A 14,977-nucleotide genomic window follows, 5' to 3' on the forward strand; every position below is an offset into this window, starting at 1 on the left:
AAGTATTTTTACAGAATATTATGTTGTCACAATGAAGCTGACCTTTGACCTTTTGAATATAAAATGTCAGCACTTCATCATTTTATCCAATTAGACATGAGGTCACAGTGACCTTGACCTTTGATCATCACATTCTAATCAGTTCATCCTTGAGTCCAAGCAGACTTTTGTGCCAAATCTGAGTAATTCCCTCAAGGCATTCTTACGATATTACGGCATTCACCAGAATGAGAGGGACGCAAGGTCACAGTGACCTTGACCTTTGACTACCAAATTCTACACAGTTTATCTGGAGTCCAAATGGATGGTTGTGCTAAATTTGAAAGAAATCAGTCAAGGTGTTCTTGAGATATCAGTTCATGGAAAGGGACAGACGGATAGACAACCTGAAAACGTAATGCCTTCTGTCACGGTGATCACTGGTGTGGAGGCATAAAACGGATACAGAAGGTATTTCACCATTCCGTTGCTGTGTAAAGCAAATAAAACAGTAATAAAACAATGTAATGCTGTAATGCTGTAAAGATACATACCCATGTCGATGTCCTCATGTCCATTGTCCAAATACCCATCAAGTGAAAACTCTCCCCTGAGCAGGTCAATCACCTCCTGTAGGGCAGGGTGAACTTTAGGGGAGATGAACTCTGAAGGAGACTGGCTCTCACCTTGTGCTCCTGGATTTGTTTGTCCATTGTACGCTCTGGGCACACTGTGCTCCAAAGGGCTGTAAGAAATGATGGAGCTGCCATTGAAACAGGATGATGGTGGGCCATAATCCTGGGGTCCAGGCCTCACAGGCACATTCAGACAGTTAATAAATGGACCATCAGTACTCTCTGGAACTGTGATTAGTCCCTGCAAAGCCTGTGGCACCAGGGAGAGATTTATATCCAACCCGAGGAGAGCCTCGGGAGCCCTCACTTGCACAGGCACTAAGGAAAGATGTCCTGTTGTGGGATCCTGACGGAAGAGGTAATTGTTGAAAACACCACAACCGCTGAGGTTAGTGGATAATGGTGGAGGAAGAGAGACTTCAAGACAGGAAATATCAGGGAGAGGAGAAGTAGAGTTGACCGGCATCTCGTCACTGGAAGTTGTAAAAGTTGTAGTTATGTTTGCTTGATTAACAGGCAGCTCCTGTGGATGCAGACTGGGCTCAGTCGGTGTAGGGTGTGGGTACTCAGAGTGTGACGTGAAATCGAGGTCCCTTTCCTCGATGTAGTCACTGCTTTTTGTGAATCCATCCACAGTCCTGTAAAATAAACAATCCCTACTAAGCTTTCTTTTTATGTATATGTAATAGTTTTACTGATGTCTCTTCTTGTATTTTTTTTCCTTTTAAATATAAATTATGTCATGTACAGAAACGGTTCAGCATTATGGAAAATACAATTACTCCCTTTCCTGTTGAGATTTTCATGAGAAGATTAGTACAGCTCTTATTTCTGTCCATTTAATATAAATATAGTTCTAGCCAGCAGCTGACTAGCTTAGCTTAGCATAAAGACAAAACAATATGTGTGTTTTTATGGGGGATTATATATTGACTATTTATTGGCTAGACTCAGGGATTTCCTGGAGTTCTTTTATTTCTGTGAAGTTGCCAGGCAACCAGTGGGGACTTCAGAAAACCACTGCACCCGGCCCAAGCTCCCACGGACCAGAGCTGGACTGTAGACACATGTCTAGCTGCAGATATTCCAGGCAGACCCTGCACAACACACCCCGACAAACTCCGGCCACCAGTGCAAGACAAATCCTCCACTGCAATGGTTATTTGAAGCATGCTACAATATGACGCTGTAATAGGGCTGTCACTATTTATTCAAAATTCAATCCCTAATCCAAACATAATTAATTTATGAACTGCAATGACCTGTTTAATTTGTGCAGCAGACTATTTATAAGACAGCAGACCATTTAAAGTAGTTTGCCTTGTCATCCAGCAGAGGGTGCTCTAAAGTTTCACTATCAGCTTGACCTGTTGCACTGAGGACACTGGCAAGCCAAGCCATCCTGAGAGGACAATCATGACACCAAAGCATCTGAGAAACACTGTATGGAAGTATTTTGGGTTCTACACCGTAGATGGGAAATCAGCTACCAAAGACAAGGCTGTTTGTTGACTTTGCACAAAGCATTTGTCTTACTCTACATCAACAGCGAATCTCCAGACACACCTGCTAATGTTAGCTTGCCACCCAACCAGCGGAGGTGTCACAGATGACACCACACATTAAAAACATAAAGACTATACTAAAGGATACTTATCTTTTTACTCACTCTTACCACAGACAGATGGACTGTGCTGGCCACACATGCATGAGACAGCCACAGCTCACTGGATTTCTGACACATGGAAACTTGACAATTACGTTCAGTGTGCTAAGAAGCTAAGAGGAAGCCATGCAGCTGTCCAAAGCATCTCCTGTGAAGCTGCTATGGCTGTCACTTTAACCTAACACTTGATAGCTTGTTTAATTCAAACTTGGCATTTTCTTCAGGGTTTGTGCTTGCAGGCAAAGGGGGCCGATTGTGGACTATGTGTGGGTATGGAGGGTGGGTCATGTAGCTGCTCCAGCCATAACTATACCTACATGGGGCTGTGAGATGATTTGGGCGTTGTGGCCACACTCTGTATAGCAGGATCACATGACATACACTGGCCAGAAAAGAATTATCCCATACACAATCATTACAAACAGGGTGGCTGTTAAACAATGAGTTACTCACAAACACACCATGTGACTGCAGACAGAGCAAGCCTTATTTTCACCAGTTTCTTTGTGCTAAGCAAAGCAAATGTCTTCTCATTTAACTGTCAACAAGAAAGCATTTACAAAAATGTCAAACTTCTACTAAAAACTACTACTAAATCATATGAATCATTTTTACCGAAATTAATGCTTTTTAAAACAAAAGACAAAATGTAAAGTGACAGAACATATGATTATCTGGAATATCCTACCTATCAATGGCAGCTCCAAGGTGTTGGCTCTCCTCCTCTGAGTCCCCGTCATTGGTCAGGATGATGGGGGTGAAGTGTGTGGCAGTGGAAGTGAAGGCTTCTGGTAGTTGGAGCTTCTTAGTGACTGGATAGCTGTGGGGAACAGGGCCAGGCACAGGAGCCAGTCGGCTCTCAGTGGCCATGGGCACAAAGCCTACGCACAGTTACAACAATGCCAGATACAATATCAGTGATATTGTCTCATGCAATGCACATCGGTAAAGTACACAAGAGGGGCGGATTCACAAAAGGAGTGCACGGCTTTTGGAGCCACTCAGAGCACCGGCGAAGGGTGAAATGCCTCCTAACTGCGCTGCCAAGCAAATAGCTGCTTGATGCTCCTGTGATATTTGTATATATTTAAATTAGGTAAATGCATACTGTATACTGGGTGCAATATTAGCCCAAGTCTAAGCAAATAAGCTTCATTGCAAAAACAGTCCAATTCACAAATACCAGCGCTTACAGCCACACACAGTTACGGTGAAATTATAACGTCTTCACAGAGTTAATGGTAACCGAAGCACATTTATAAGGGGTGTCATATCCACACTTAACAGTGATCATAGCAGCAGTGATGCAGCCAGGAGACAACATCTACATGCAATGCGTGCCTCTACACCAAACCTGTCAGGACCTGTAGAAAATTTCAGTTTTATTTTCTCCCTGCCTACAGTGTCCCTGGTGCAAAACCAATGTTTATTCTTTGTCCTTTTTAAGCTTTTGATTGCAATTACCCATGTGGCACATTGCACTCAGCTTTAAAACTTTATGAGCGTGTTTGTGCTGTAATATTATTAGCACAATATCTCTTACAAATTAGACAATGCAGACAGCGGTTGCAAATGATGCGCAATTCATGGTGCTATCAGCAGCCAAAATCCATTCTTTGTGAATTCCTCCCAGAACGTGTAAAATATTAGCCACCATGGTTCGATCCCAGTTTAAAGCCAAGCTTCTGTCTTTACTGAATCAATTTCTGTCGTGAATGTCAAAAGAAGTGACAATTTTAAGACAAAAAAAATTGGTTGTGCTTCTTGATAGCACAATCCAAAGGTTCATTTTAATATGTGGCACATTCAGCGTATAATATACTGGACACTTTCAAGGTAATCTATATTGCATGAGGGTCGTTCATACTAAATTGAAGATGTCCTACCGCTGTTTTGTGCGGACTCTTCACATGAGCTTTGTTTAGTTTCAGTTGTGCTTAAATCATCAGCATCACTGGATTTAGAGGCTGACTGGAAGAAAATAGAATTGGGTCAATACAATCGAGACAGAAAAAACAGGACAGACATTAAGAGGATGATCAAATAGAAACAAACTCACTCTGACATTGAGACTTAAATGAATTACAGTTAATAAGCACAAAGGTGCATCTGTGGGATAAAACAAAGCAACATTTACCGGGTGAACTCTGCTGATGAGGTCGTTCCACACTGTCTCAGCATTCGTCCCTTGACATGCTAAGTAGTCACGACAGCTCTGGAACAGATCCACATGAAAACAAATGAGATAACAATATAGGGCACTTCACACACAGTCACACACAGACACCAATAATAATGTCAGAATTAATTGTGCCCTGAAATAACTCAAGTGTTTGAGTGGAAAATAAAAACTCCAGTATTTGAAGAACTCACAGCTACTTTTACTAAATGACTGACAGCATAAAAATAAAAGGAAATTATGGTATTTTGTTGGAGAGTCTTTTATGACTGAATGACAAAGCACTTTTCTTTAAAAAAGGATACATCTATTTAGAAAGGTGCTCCTTTCTGAAGTTGTGCACACTGATATGCAAAAATAAAATCAGGCCTTTATGTGCTTTCAAGAGTGAAACATAAAAGACAGAAAGACAAAATAAAAGTCAGCATTAAAAAATAAAACCAAATGTAAAAGTAGAAAATAAATTAAAAAAATATTAAAAGAAAATTAAGATGCCTGATCGTAATATTTTTTTCCAAAATGTACTTTCACTAGGTACACTGACCATTGTCTTATAAGAAATGATCAATAGCCTAAACATGAACATAACATAAACAACATCCTTCATAAAATTAACTGAGAGTCTAGAGGCTACAGCCATGCTAGCAGCTCTGTGAGGTTGTACACAGTGGCTTTTTGACCTAAATGCTAATGTCAACATGCTAACATGCTCACAATGACAATGCTAACAGTCAGATTTTTAGCAGGCAAAATTTACCATGTCTCAGTTTATCATGTTAGCATGTATGGTGAGCATGTTTCATGTTAAACTGACATTAGGAAATTAGCTTAAAGGGGAACTAATGTTTTTTTCAACCTGGGCCCTATTTTCTGATCTACTTACGTCTAAATGAGTGATAGGATGCTCAGTTTTTGACATTTCTCCAGTATGAAGCTAGGACTGACCTGCCTGCAGCTCGTGAGCGCGCACTATATTAAATAATAGGGCACTCAGACAGCGTCAAACAACTTCAAAATACGTCCGCTAGAAGTGCATTTTTTTCACACAGATAGTATAATTATCCAACAACATAACGGAAAGGAGAAACAAACGTCTGTGTTTACCTTTAGTTGGATTCGGACATGTTCCTCTGCCCGTTGCTGCTCACTTTCTCACGTTGTCCACTCTTCAATTTCAATGAGCTCTGCGTCCGTGTATGTCCGTGAACGCCTTGTTCAAAATACGGGCCATCATCAAATTCAAATGGCTCATCCAGATCCAGTTGGTCAAAATCGGGTAAAAATTCAGCCATGACTACTCCAAACAGAGTAACTCTTTGCGTTTGTAAGGTCACTCCAGCGGTAACTTCCTGCAACAACTCAAATCTCGCGAGACGTGAGGTTTCAGAGCCAGACTTTCACTTTCACCGCCCGTATCTATTTGAACCAGAGTACACGGACGTACATGGACGCAGAGCTCACTGAAATTGAAGAGCAGACGAGGAGAGAGGGAGCAGCAACAGGCAGAGGAACATGTCCGAATGCAGCTAAAGGTAAACACAGATGTTCATTTCTCCCTTCCGTTATGCTGTCGGATAATTATACTAACAATCCGAGCCTGTGTGAAAAAAATGCACTTTTAGTGGATGTATTTGACGCTGTTTGACGCTGTCTGAGTGCCCTATTATTTAATATAGCGCATGCTCACGGGCTGCGGGCAGGTCAGCCCTAGCTTCGTACTGGAGAAATGTCAAATATTGAACACCCTATCACTCATTTAGACAAAAGTAGATCGGAAAATAGGGCCCAGGTTGAAAAAACATTAGTTCCCCTTTAAAACACTGCCTTGCTTCAACGTTACAGAGCTGCTATCTCCAACTACTGCTACACATGTGCTTGGCAAATAACACTAAAGCTGATGTAAATGTCATGATTTTTACAGGTATTTGATTCATCCTGAGGGGACCACAAATTCTGCTCAAAACATCTGTGCCAATCTATCTTGATGATATTTAGATGTCTTAAAAGAAAAGTAAGATGTTCAACCTGCTAGTAAGAAATAGGTAGGGCAAGTAAGTAGGGTTCATCAATACATTCAATGGCAATACATCCAATAGTTACTGAGAAATGTCACTAGAATCAGAAAAAGGGTAATCTCATGTAGCCTAGTTGTGCTACAAAACTGGTGGGACCAACTAGCTGGACAGCAGACCACCACTGCCATTCTTTGAGCCATGTCACTAGCATGGTTAAAAACATAAGGGTTGTTCATATAACACCTGCAGTGGGCATAAACTAGTGATAGTTAATCTCAGACAAGAGATGCAATAAGACTTGGAGGCCTGTAAAATGTAACTGTAGGAAGTCTGGTATTGCATCTGAACAGCATTCAAAAGAACTGAAACCCCAAGTCAATATTCCACTACTTCAGCCTCCCTGTATAAATATCACCAGTTCCCCCAATTCTGTTTGAGTATGAAACAAAACTGGAAGGCGAGGCTTCGGTTTGAGCTGTCAGCTTGTTTGTTCTCAAACAGTTCAAAACACACAACCCAGTTTATATTTTAATAATAAAACTGAAGCAGAAATATTAATCAAAGCCATTCTCGCAGTCAAACTGACTTTTGTCTCTTGTAATTTGCTGGTATATTTAGTGCTTTAGTACATTTAAATCGAGCCTGCTGCTACGTCGGCATTATAACAGGAGTTGAAAACAGAAATAGTGTTGACTGGGAGTTTAAGTTCAGCTGGAGTACAGGAATCAGAAAAGTAATGGAATGGTTGAAATGCTCTAATGGCAGATACTTTCAAGCAAATGCAGTAGAGATTTGCAAATTGCAGTAGCCTGTGCCCAGTAAAAGAAGAAAACTGGCAACTACATATGAAGCATAACTTTTCTAGTCTGTCAGTGTTAGCCAGGGAGCTTTGCTGAAACTTTGAAAAACAAAAAGCCAACTTGGGAGCAATTCCTGCTTTTTAAGTAACGGATAAAATACAAACTTTTTTAGCCATGATGATGGTAGGTCTCTCAATGGGCGTCCTCTTTGCCATCTCCAGAAGCAGTCTCTTCAGTTTGCGAGGCATTGCCAGTTTTTGATTAGGTGATAAACTGAACTTGGCTGTAGCCCATAGAATAGCAGCAACCCCATACACACAAACCTGAGCCAAGACAGAAAAGAGTATTAGAGGGAAAAACCTTCAACCAAAGCAAATGACTGGTGAAAGTTTTAAAAAAATAACTTGTGGAAGACAAACCTTCTCAGTCACAATTCCATGTTCTTGATATTCAGGGGCAAGATAAAATTCATCTCGGGATCCTGCAAAGAACACAGAAAGTCAGTTAGTGAAAAGCCTCCAGACACTTATATACTTTGGTAAGGAATGCATTCTCAACATCTATTCTGCAATATTAAAATAAATGGAATACTGTTTGGCTGCTGGGCTCTATTGCTCTGCAGGAGAACATCAGACTACAGCACAGGACTGAAGGAAACCTACCAATGTTTTTAGGTTTCAGGAAAAGTACTTCTCCCTCACAGCCAACATGCAGTGTGTCCAGGCATAGGTAGGCTAATGGAAAAGAGAGAAATCAGCTGTACAGGAAAATTGTAGGCAACAAAAACGCAGGCCAAGGAACATAATGTAATTCACACAGTTTTTGATTTTCCCTCTGCCAGCCCAACATTAACTGTAGAAGATCTTAAATGACCACAAAAACATGAACACTAATAAAATAGAAAGATACAAAATACACCATTTATTCTTACATAATACATGCTGAGACCTCCATTGTTCTTGCAGGGGAGCAGTTAATATTAAGTTCTGGTTTCAAGCATAAAGAAGGTTGAAATCACCTGGAAAGTCAATGTAGGTCTGCAGTGTGGACAGGCAGGTGTAGCACAGAGCCCACAGCTCATTAACTGTCAGCCTCCGTCCACACCGAGTCAGTAACTCTCTCAGAGAGATCCACTGCACAGAAAATAAAGAACAAACTCAGTTTAAAACAGGAATAAGTTACTGAGCTGAGCAGGCCTCATTAACTCAAACTGAAGTAATCCCTAACTTGACTTTCTCCAAATTTATTTTTGAATGTTCCAACCTTCAGCAGTGATTTGTCTTATGGAAGTTTCATTATAGGCTTTAGTAACAGACTCTAGCAAAAGCTTGTAATAGGCATGGTTTCTTTATGGCAAAAGATTTTAATGGGCAGAGTTTCTTTATGGAAATTAAAAAAGCTAAGCAGTCCTCAGCATCATGTATCATGGCAAATTTATTTTTGCACTAAGAAGCCGTGAAGTATCCTGAATAAAACTTGTTTAGCTACTTAGCCAGTGAGCAAGTTAGCTTGCTGGCTTCCTAACTAGCTATAGAGCTAAAAAGAGCTGCTTTGAAATAAAAGTTCAAGTTCATTCTTGACTCTGGAAATAGTGGGAGATTAAAGTAGACAAAGTAGAAATAGTGGTCAAAAATTAAAGGGTTAGTTCGGATCTTTTGAAGTGGAGTTGTATGAGGTACTTACCCACAGTCAGTGTATTACATAGAGTAGATGTCAGTCAACATGCCCCCGGTTTAAAGAAGCAGGCTGAACTCGGAAAAGCAATGTACTGCTGTGTAGGGGCAGCAACAAAATGTATTTTAGCCACCCAAAAAATGTCCAACCTAAAAAAATTAATATCACTTTCAGTGCACACTATTAAGTATACTTTTATTGCTTTACCTTGCCTTTGAGTCAGCGATATCAGACAAGGAATGAAGCTGTTATATCGCTCCCTTGAAAGCCAGATTCCATTGAGAATTTAACATTGCTGAACACAGGAGCTGCTGGTCTATCGCTGCCTCGATCAGTTAGCTTGCTTGTGTTGCTGTGTGATTTTGGCATTTATAAGCGTTCACCAAAGTCACAAAAATAACACAAACTAACAAAAAGATCAAGGCAACAGTAGACCAGCAGCCCCCATATCAAGTCAGCCACAATTACTGTTTTTTTAATGGAGTCTGGTGGCTTTGACAAGAGCATAGATGGGGAACTGTAGCCATTAACGGCTATCCCATTGGAACAGGCTGTCTGATGGAAAGATAAAGCGGTGAAAATCTTCTCAATATAGTGTAGAGTTAAACTGTTTATATTTTTTTTGGGTGGCTAAAATACATTTTGCTGCTGCCCCCATCCACAACAGTGCACCGCTTAGCTTCCTGATCAAAACTACTGCCACTTCTCCAAACTGGCAGTGCCGACTGCCATATAGGCAACACACCGAGTATGGATAAGTACCTCGTAATACCCCGCTTTAAAAAATCTTAACTATCCTTTCATTTTAACACAAGGTCCCCTTGCTATCATGCCTCACCATCAACTAGCTGTTATCACACTAACTTTTATACTTAGGTCCCATGATGATAACACAACGACTCCATGTCAACTAAGCAAACTCCATCTGCTGATGAAGATACAGTTGTAAACATGGACCTTGATTTAGGTTATTTTGTCAGTCTAACAGATAGCTCAGCTTCTTCTCAAGCTACTACTTAGCACTTTGGAGACACTACATTTAAAAATTCTAGTTCCCATTTCCAAACACAAATACACCCCTCCCCACAAGAACCTTTTTATGTTTCTATCGTTCCCTCTCACAGTTATTCTTATTTACAGACAGCCAGCAAAGTCAGAAATTTGAGAGCCATTTGGCTCTGTCTAACCTCATCCTGAGATTCTTCATTGAGGCACAGCATGCTTTTGGTCATGTAGTTATTAGGAATGTAGAGGCTGGGGATCAATGTGCTCTGGTCCTCCTGTTCCATGTCCAGCTCCTGACAGGAGGCACAGGAAGAGGCTGAATCCTGGGTGCAGTCCTTAGATTCACATTCCTGGCACCCCTGAATCTGTGTTCCTCCGCAGCATAATGTCTCTGCAGCATCCTCATTTCCTCGTGACATTTGGCTGTCCACAACTGAGTTCACACAATCCTCAGTGCTACTGTGTGGGTAAGACTCACAGGACTTGCCCCGGTTCAGTCTCTGAAGTCTGTTACTCCACACAGACGTGCAGCTCAAGTGTTCGTCCGCTCCTATCTCAGTGAGGTCGGATACAGGTACACTGATATCTCCGTGGGTTTGAGGGGTGAAACAAGGGGGGTTGTTGGAATCTGGGACAGAGCAGGAGCGGTTCAGAGCCCCCCTCACCCTGTTCAGCCTCTGCTGGGCTCTCCTCCGCACTGGAGAGCTGTTGTGGGACCTGCAGTCCAACTCATCTGCCAAGATCATCCCGTCTCCTTCACCACTTTCCATATCCTCTGCCCAGAGGGAGGAATCCCAGCCCCCGCACACCTGCAGATTGAGTTGTTAGTATACAGTCCTCTATTTCAGCTGTTCTGAATGCAAAATAATAATTCTAGTTATACATTAATGGGTGTAAAACAGATTTTTTAACTGCAAAATTGAAACACAGATAAAGAAACCTTGGTCGATTTTGTCACAATTGAGATGCTGCACACGCACAGGGTCTATGGCTGGAACATAAACAAGAGTGACTGAGAGCTAATGGAAAGATCAACATAAGGTGTTGTTTTCAGTAATGAGTGGACAACGTTCATTACCCCAGTACAGAAACCTCTCTTTCAGCAATTAACCATTAGTATCTGGAGATTGTGTCTGGCCCTGGGTTTTAATAAGGTGGTGGATTACAGAAATTGATGAGGAAGAAATGCCTGGTTTAAAGTAAGACAGCTCACACTATTGCTGCTTGTTTATGACTCGTTTGTAGAATAATGGAAAAGTATCAGGCACGATGATTAATGCCCCAGTGATCAGTCTGACATGAGTTTAGAGTTTGGAGTGCGACACAATGACAACTAGGGTGGAGGATAGGGGTTGAGGGTTGGGAAAACTATTCACATCACAATTGTTACCTTCTAGGATTCTTGTAAATGCCAAAAATAATTTTTGGTACGCTGTTAATGAAGTTATGTTCACCAAACAGAAACAGCAGAGCTCTGCAAGAGTACAGTGCAGCACCTGGATGATGTGCAGCGCATACACACAATTATGTATCTTGTAGTTCATCTTCAAAGAAGGAAGAGTCTGGGTGCATTTTGGATGTAATAACTTAACTAGGAAGCAACCCCCAGAGCTGACTGCAACCTCTCTACATACACGCAGCATTGAAGCACCCAGTGGAAAAGTCCCTCCTGGCTTACAGTCAAGACGCAGTCAAGAATCTTGCTTAACATAGTGAATCATAACATATCGGGTACAAAATCAAGCTGCAGATGCTATGATCAGAGAGAAACCAAACTTTTTAATGGATGTCAGTTCTCTCGAGGCTTGACGAAGGTCAAAATGTGGCCTGCAAAAGATGGTAAGGCTTGTTTTTAGCTAAGATTTCCAGAAATGCCTTTTCTTTTTGCTTTTGATTTTGTTGATGACTTGCAGTCCCTACTGGCTGCTCAAGAGGAGTGAAGAGTCGGCAGTTATTATGACAGAATAAAACAGTAAATAAAACAGATCTTTTTAAATAATTGTGATCACAGCAATGCCGAGAGGTGAGCATATGGTCATACGTATATACGCACACAAAATATTAGGCCGATTGTTCCAGTAGTATGCCAGATTAGCTGTGGACAGACAGCAGACTCTCAGTCCCAACTCATCAAATACCACCGTTTTGTCACTGATTTCGGTGTCAAAAACCAATGCAAAGAGGCACCTTTTGCAGCAGCGTGATCCCGTCAAGGCTTACACCTGGCCTAGGTAATTAGCTTTACATATACATCACATACTATATTTTATGCATACTTTGTACCCCATTACTACCCTGGAAATCCAGAGTTCTCGTGAGAGCACAATTTGAATTTGCTTAGCGAGTCACTCTGGCAATCAGTAATGATGCTCATTACCTATGCCCATGAAACCGAGCTGCACCAATCACATCGGTGTATCTGATATAGGCGGGCCAGAGGCGAGCTAAACAGATGACGACAGCGCTGCGATGACGAAGTCCGGAATCACTCAGTGAACATTGCAAGATGGCTACAGATGAACACCAGTTGTTTCAAACAACTTTGGCCGCTACAATGAACAAGTTAGACTTGACTTTTTCTCTAAAAGAGGAACAGAAGACGGCGCTCAAGTCTTTCCTTTGCAAGAAGGACGTTTTTGCTGCTTTGCCGACCGGATACGGCAAGAGTCTAATCTACCAGTTAGCTCCGCTGGTAGCTAAGCGTATACGTCACCCCGTGTATTTTGCTGATTGGTCGTAGTGTTATCCAATTGCGTGCAGTGATATTTACAAATGCATGCTTGGTGCCGCCACTCGAGTTGGGCCATTTGCATTACTCATAGCCAGACCCTAAATCTTTCTAGATTTGGGTCTGGATTTCCAGGCTACCCCATTACACGGAGTCTAGATACATTAGTGGAGTGGAGCACTGAATTCCAGTACTAACAAACAAGACCAGCCTACCAGCACACACTACAGCCAACTCTGGTTGAGTAAAGACATTTAAAAAGCTGCATGCTCACACATTTTTTTTTTTTTCTTTTTGGTGAGAAAGTGACCGTCATCATGACCAGTTAGCTCAACCAGCCACTTATGCTTCATATTGTAAATCAGTGGAGTAAGAGCCTAAAAATAGTGCACCCCATTCAAATTCATTCAATAGAGAATCAGGTATGAAATTAAGAATCCTGAAACCCAACATCACCCCTAGCCCTGGTGGCTGAATGGCTTTAGATGGGAAATGCGTCACATTGTTATATTTATAATTGTTCGGGGGAAAGTAAAATATCACAAACAGGTGCACAGAGTCTCTTTTCATGATCCCTGAAGCTCATTAAATCGTATTATAGTGCCGGCATCCAATATGATGACATCAAATATTAAGAGGCTTCTGCGCTCTTCAAGTCTAACTGCAGCAACATCTCATACAAGCTGACATCACCTTTTTAAAATGCTATAAACAAACGTTTATAACTTCAGACTGTCACATACCTGCTGCCTGGACAGACCATTAGCTTTAACAGAACTGTCAACACACAGGTCTTTGGTATTGTCTTCCAAGCTCAGTCTTTTAAGCAGACATCTGGGTTTGGGATGCTGCCATCTCGCCTCCCAGGAGCCTTCCTGTCCATCTGTGGATAAACAAAGAAAGCAATTAGTACCAGGGGGACACCACAGCAGAGACCAAACAGCGATGTGTAAATCGAGGTGAAAAACATGACCTTGAAAGGCTGACACTGATTCGATAGAAAGCACCCGTCGCCCAACCGAAGACAGTTTCCGGCACACAGCTGCAGAGGAGATATGAGACAGCCTGGCTTCAGCCAGAGACAGGATGTCCTGTGGGAGAATCAAAGTTGCTGGTTTGCAAAATTCAAGAAAAAATGTTTATGTTTTACATTTGTACAAATCTGTTAAGGAAGGAAAACCATCTGTGGGTAGAGGCAGAACACAACAGGATGCATACTGTGTGCATATATGTATATTTGGAAAGATGCTTCCATCAGTCATGTTATCATATAGTATGAATGTTCGCTGGGTTATTCACCTATTGACTCATTATGATAATTGCTGTTTTCTACAGATATTGTGTGGGTTCCAGTTTATTTCTTCACTTTTCTGTATTTGCTATGCTATTTTGGTACATGTATGCAGTTCTCTAGTTTAAGAATTAAACCCATCAACTTGTGCATAGCTATTGTTCAGGAAGTTGATGTAATTTTGTTCTTGTTTGGAATTAGCTGACATTATCGATAGAAATATATCTTTAAATTTTTGTAGGGTCCGTTACAGTGGCTTTAAAATCTGTTTTCTCCTCACCTTTCCCTTCCCATGTGTTTCTTTTTACGGATGACTGACTGCTTGGTACCTCGGGTTGTTTGCTGGTTTCCTTGATATGAATAGACTATCCTACAGTGTATCTGCAGGCTTGTGGTCATTTGTTTCATGAAATGCCAAGCAAAGGTCACTTAACCAAAATGTAGCTATTCAATAAATCTATCCTAAGTGTAAACAGTGAGCGGGAACAGATTTTTTTGTCACTTATTCACCTGCATACCCATCTACCTCCACACATTTGATTATCTGCTTTCTCTATGTAAAGAAAAAATGCATCTAATGCTGGCTCTGCAACAAATGACTTTATAAGCAATTTCACTGTCGCAGTTCCAGGGTTGGAATAAAATCATGCAAGTTTTTCTATAGTTGTGGTGCACTCCCATTATCTTGACTATTAAGTCACTCTTTTTCTCATCCTGACATTCCGACACAATCAAACATGTTTTATATAATCGTAAGTCTAAATAGCGAGGTTAAATGACGTGAACATTGTCAACAACCAATGGGTGCGCTCTCTCTAGTGGAGGGGACTTTGGGGAGGCACAAGAACATAAACAAGTCTCAGTCGTCTTATGACTGTGGAAAATGAGGAGAAACTGTGGAATAAACAAGACTCCATGTTTAATTCAGTTTATCTGATCCACCAACCTGCACTTATTTTAGTGAGGAAATTTAATTTCTGAAATGGTTTGAATCTCATTCCCACA

At 41.2% G+C, this 14,977-nt stretch overlaps 1 protein-coding gene across 5 annotated transcripts in view; it reads right to left on the reverse strand.

The window, feature by feature from the left end:
• The window catches only part of LOC125903567 (kinase non-catalytic C-lobe domain-containing protein 1), a 59,506-nt gene that overhangs the window by 27,559 nt on the left and 16,970 nt on the right, over positions 1 to 14,977 (reverse strand). For 4 of the 5 annotated variants that reach the window (XM_049600554.1, XM_049600555.1, XM_049600556.1 and 1 more), the window contains 11 exons: positions 13,655 to 13,772; positions 13,425 to 13,564; positions 10,136 to 10,762; positions 8,293 to 8,407; positions 7,937 to 8,008; positions 7,694 to 7,755; positions 7,439 to 7,597; positions 4,418 to 4,495; positions 4,167 to 4,251; positions 2,969 to 3,161; positions 534 to 1,252 (listed from right to left, as the gene is read on the reverse strand). In XM_049600554.1, coding sequence (XP_049456511.1) covers positions 534 to 1,252; positions 2,969 to 3,161; positions 4,167 to 4,251; positions 4,418 to 4,495; positions 7,439 to 7,597; positions 7,694 to 7,755; positions 7,937 to 8,008; positions 8,293 to 8,407; positions 10,136 to 10,762; positions 13,425 to 13,564; positions 13,655 to 13,772 — 2,368 coding nt within the window. Of the gene's footprint in view, positions 1 to 533; positions 1,253 to 2,968; positions 3,162 to 4,166; positions 4,252 to 4,417; positions 4,496 to 7,438; positions 7,598 to 7,693; positions 7,756 to 7,936; positions 8,009 to 8,292; positions 8,408 to 10,135; positions 10,763 to 13,424; positions 13,565 to 13,654; positions 13,773 to 14,977 lie in introns of those variants that run through there. The other variant, XR_007451316.1, reaches the window with a different exon arrangement.

The sequence above is a fragment of the Epinephelus fuscoguttatus genome, linkage group LG16, assembly GCF_011397635.1.
Source record: "Epinephelus fuscoguttatus linkage group LG16, E.fuscoguttatus.final_Chr_v1".
In the NCBI taxonomy this organism is placed as follows: Eukaryota; Metazoa; Chordata; class Actinopteri; order Perciformes; family Serranidae; genus Epinephelus; species Epinephelus fuscoguttatus.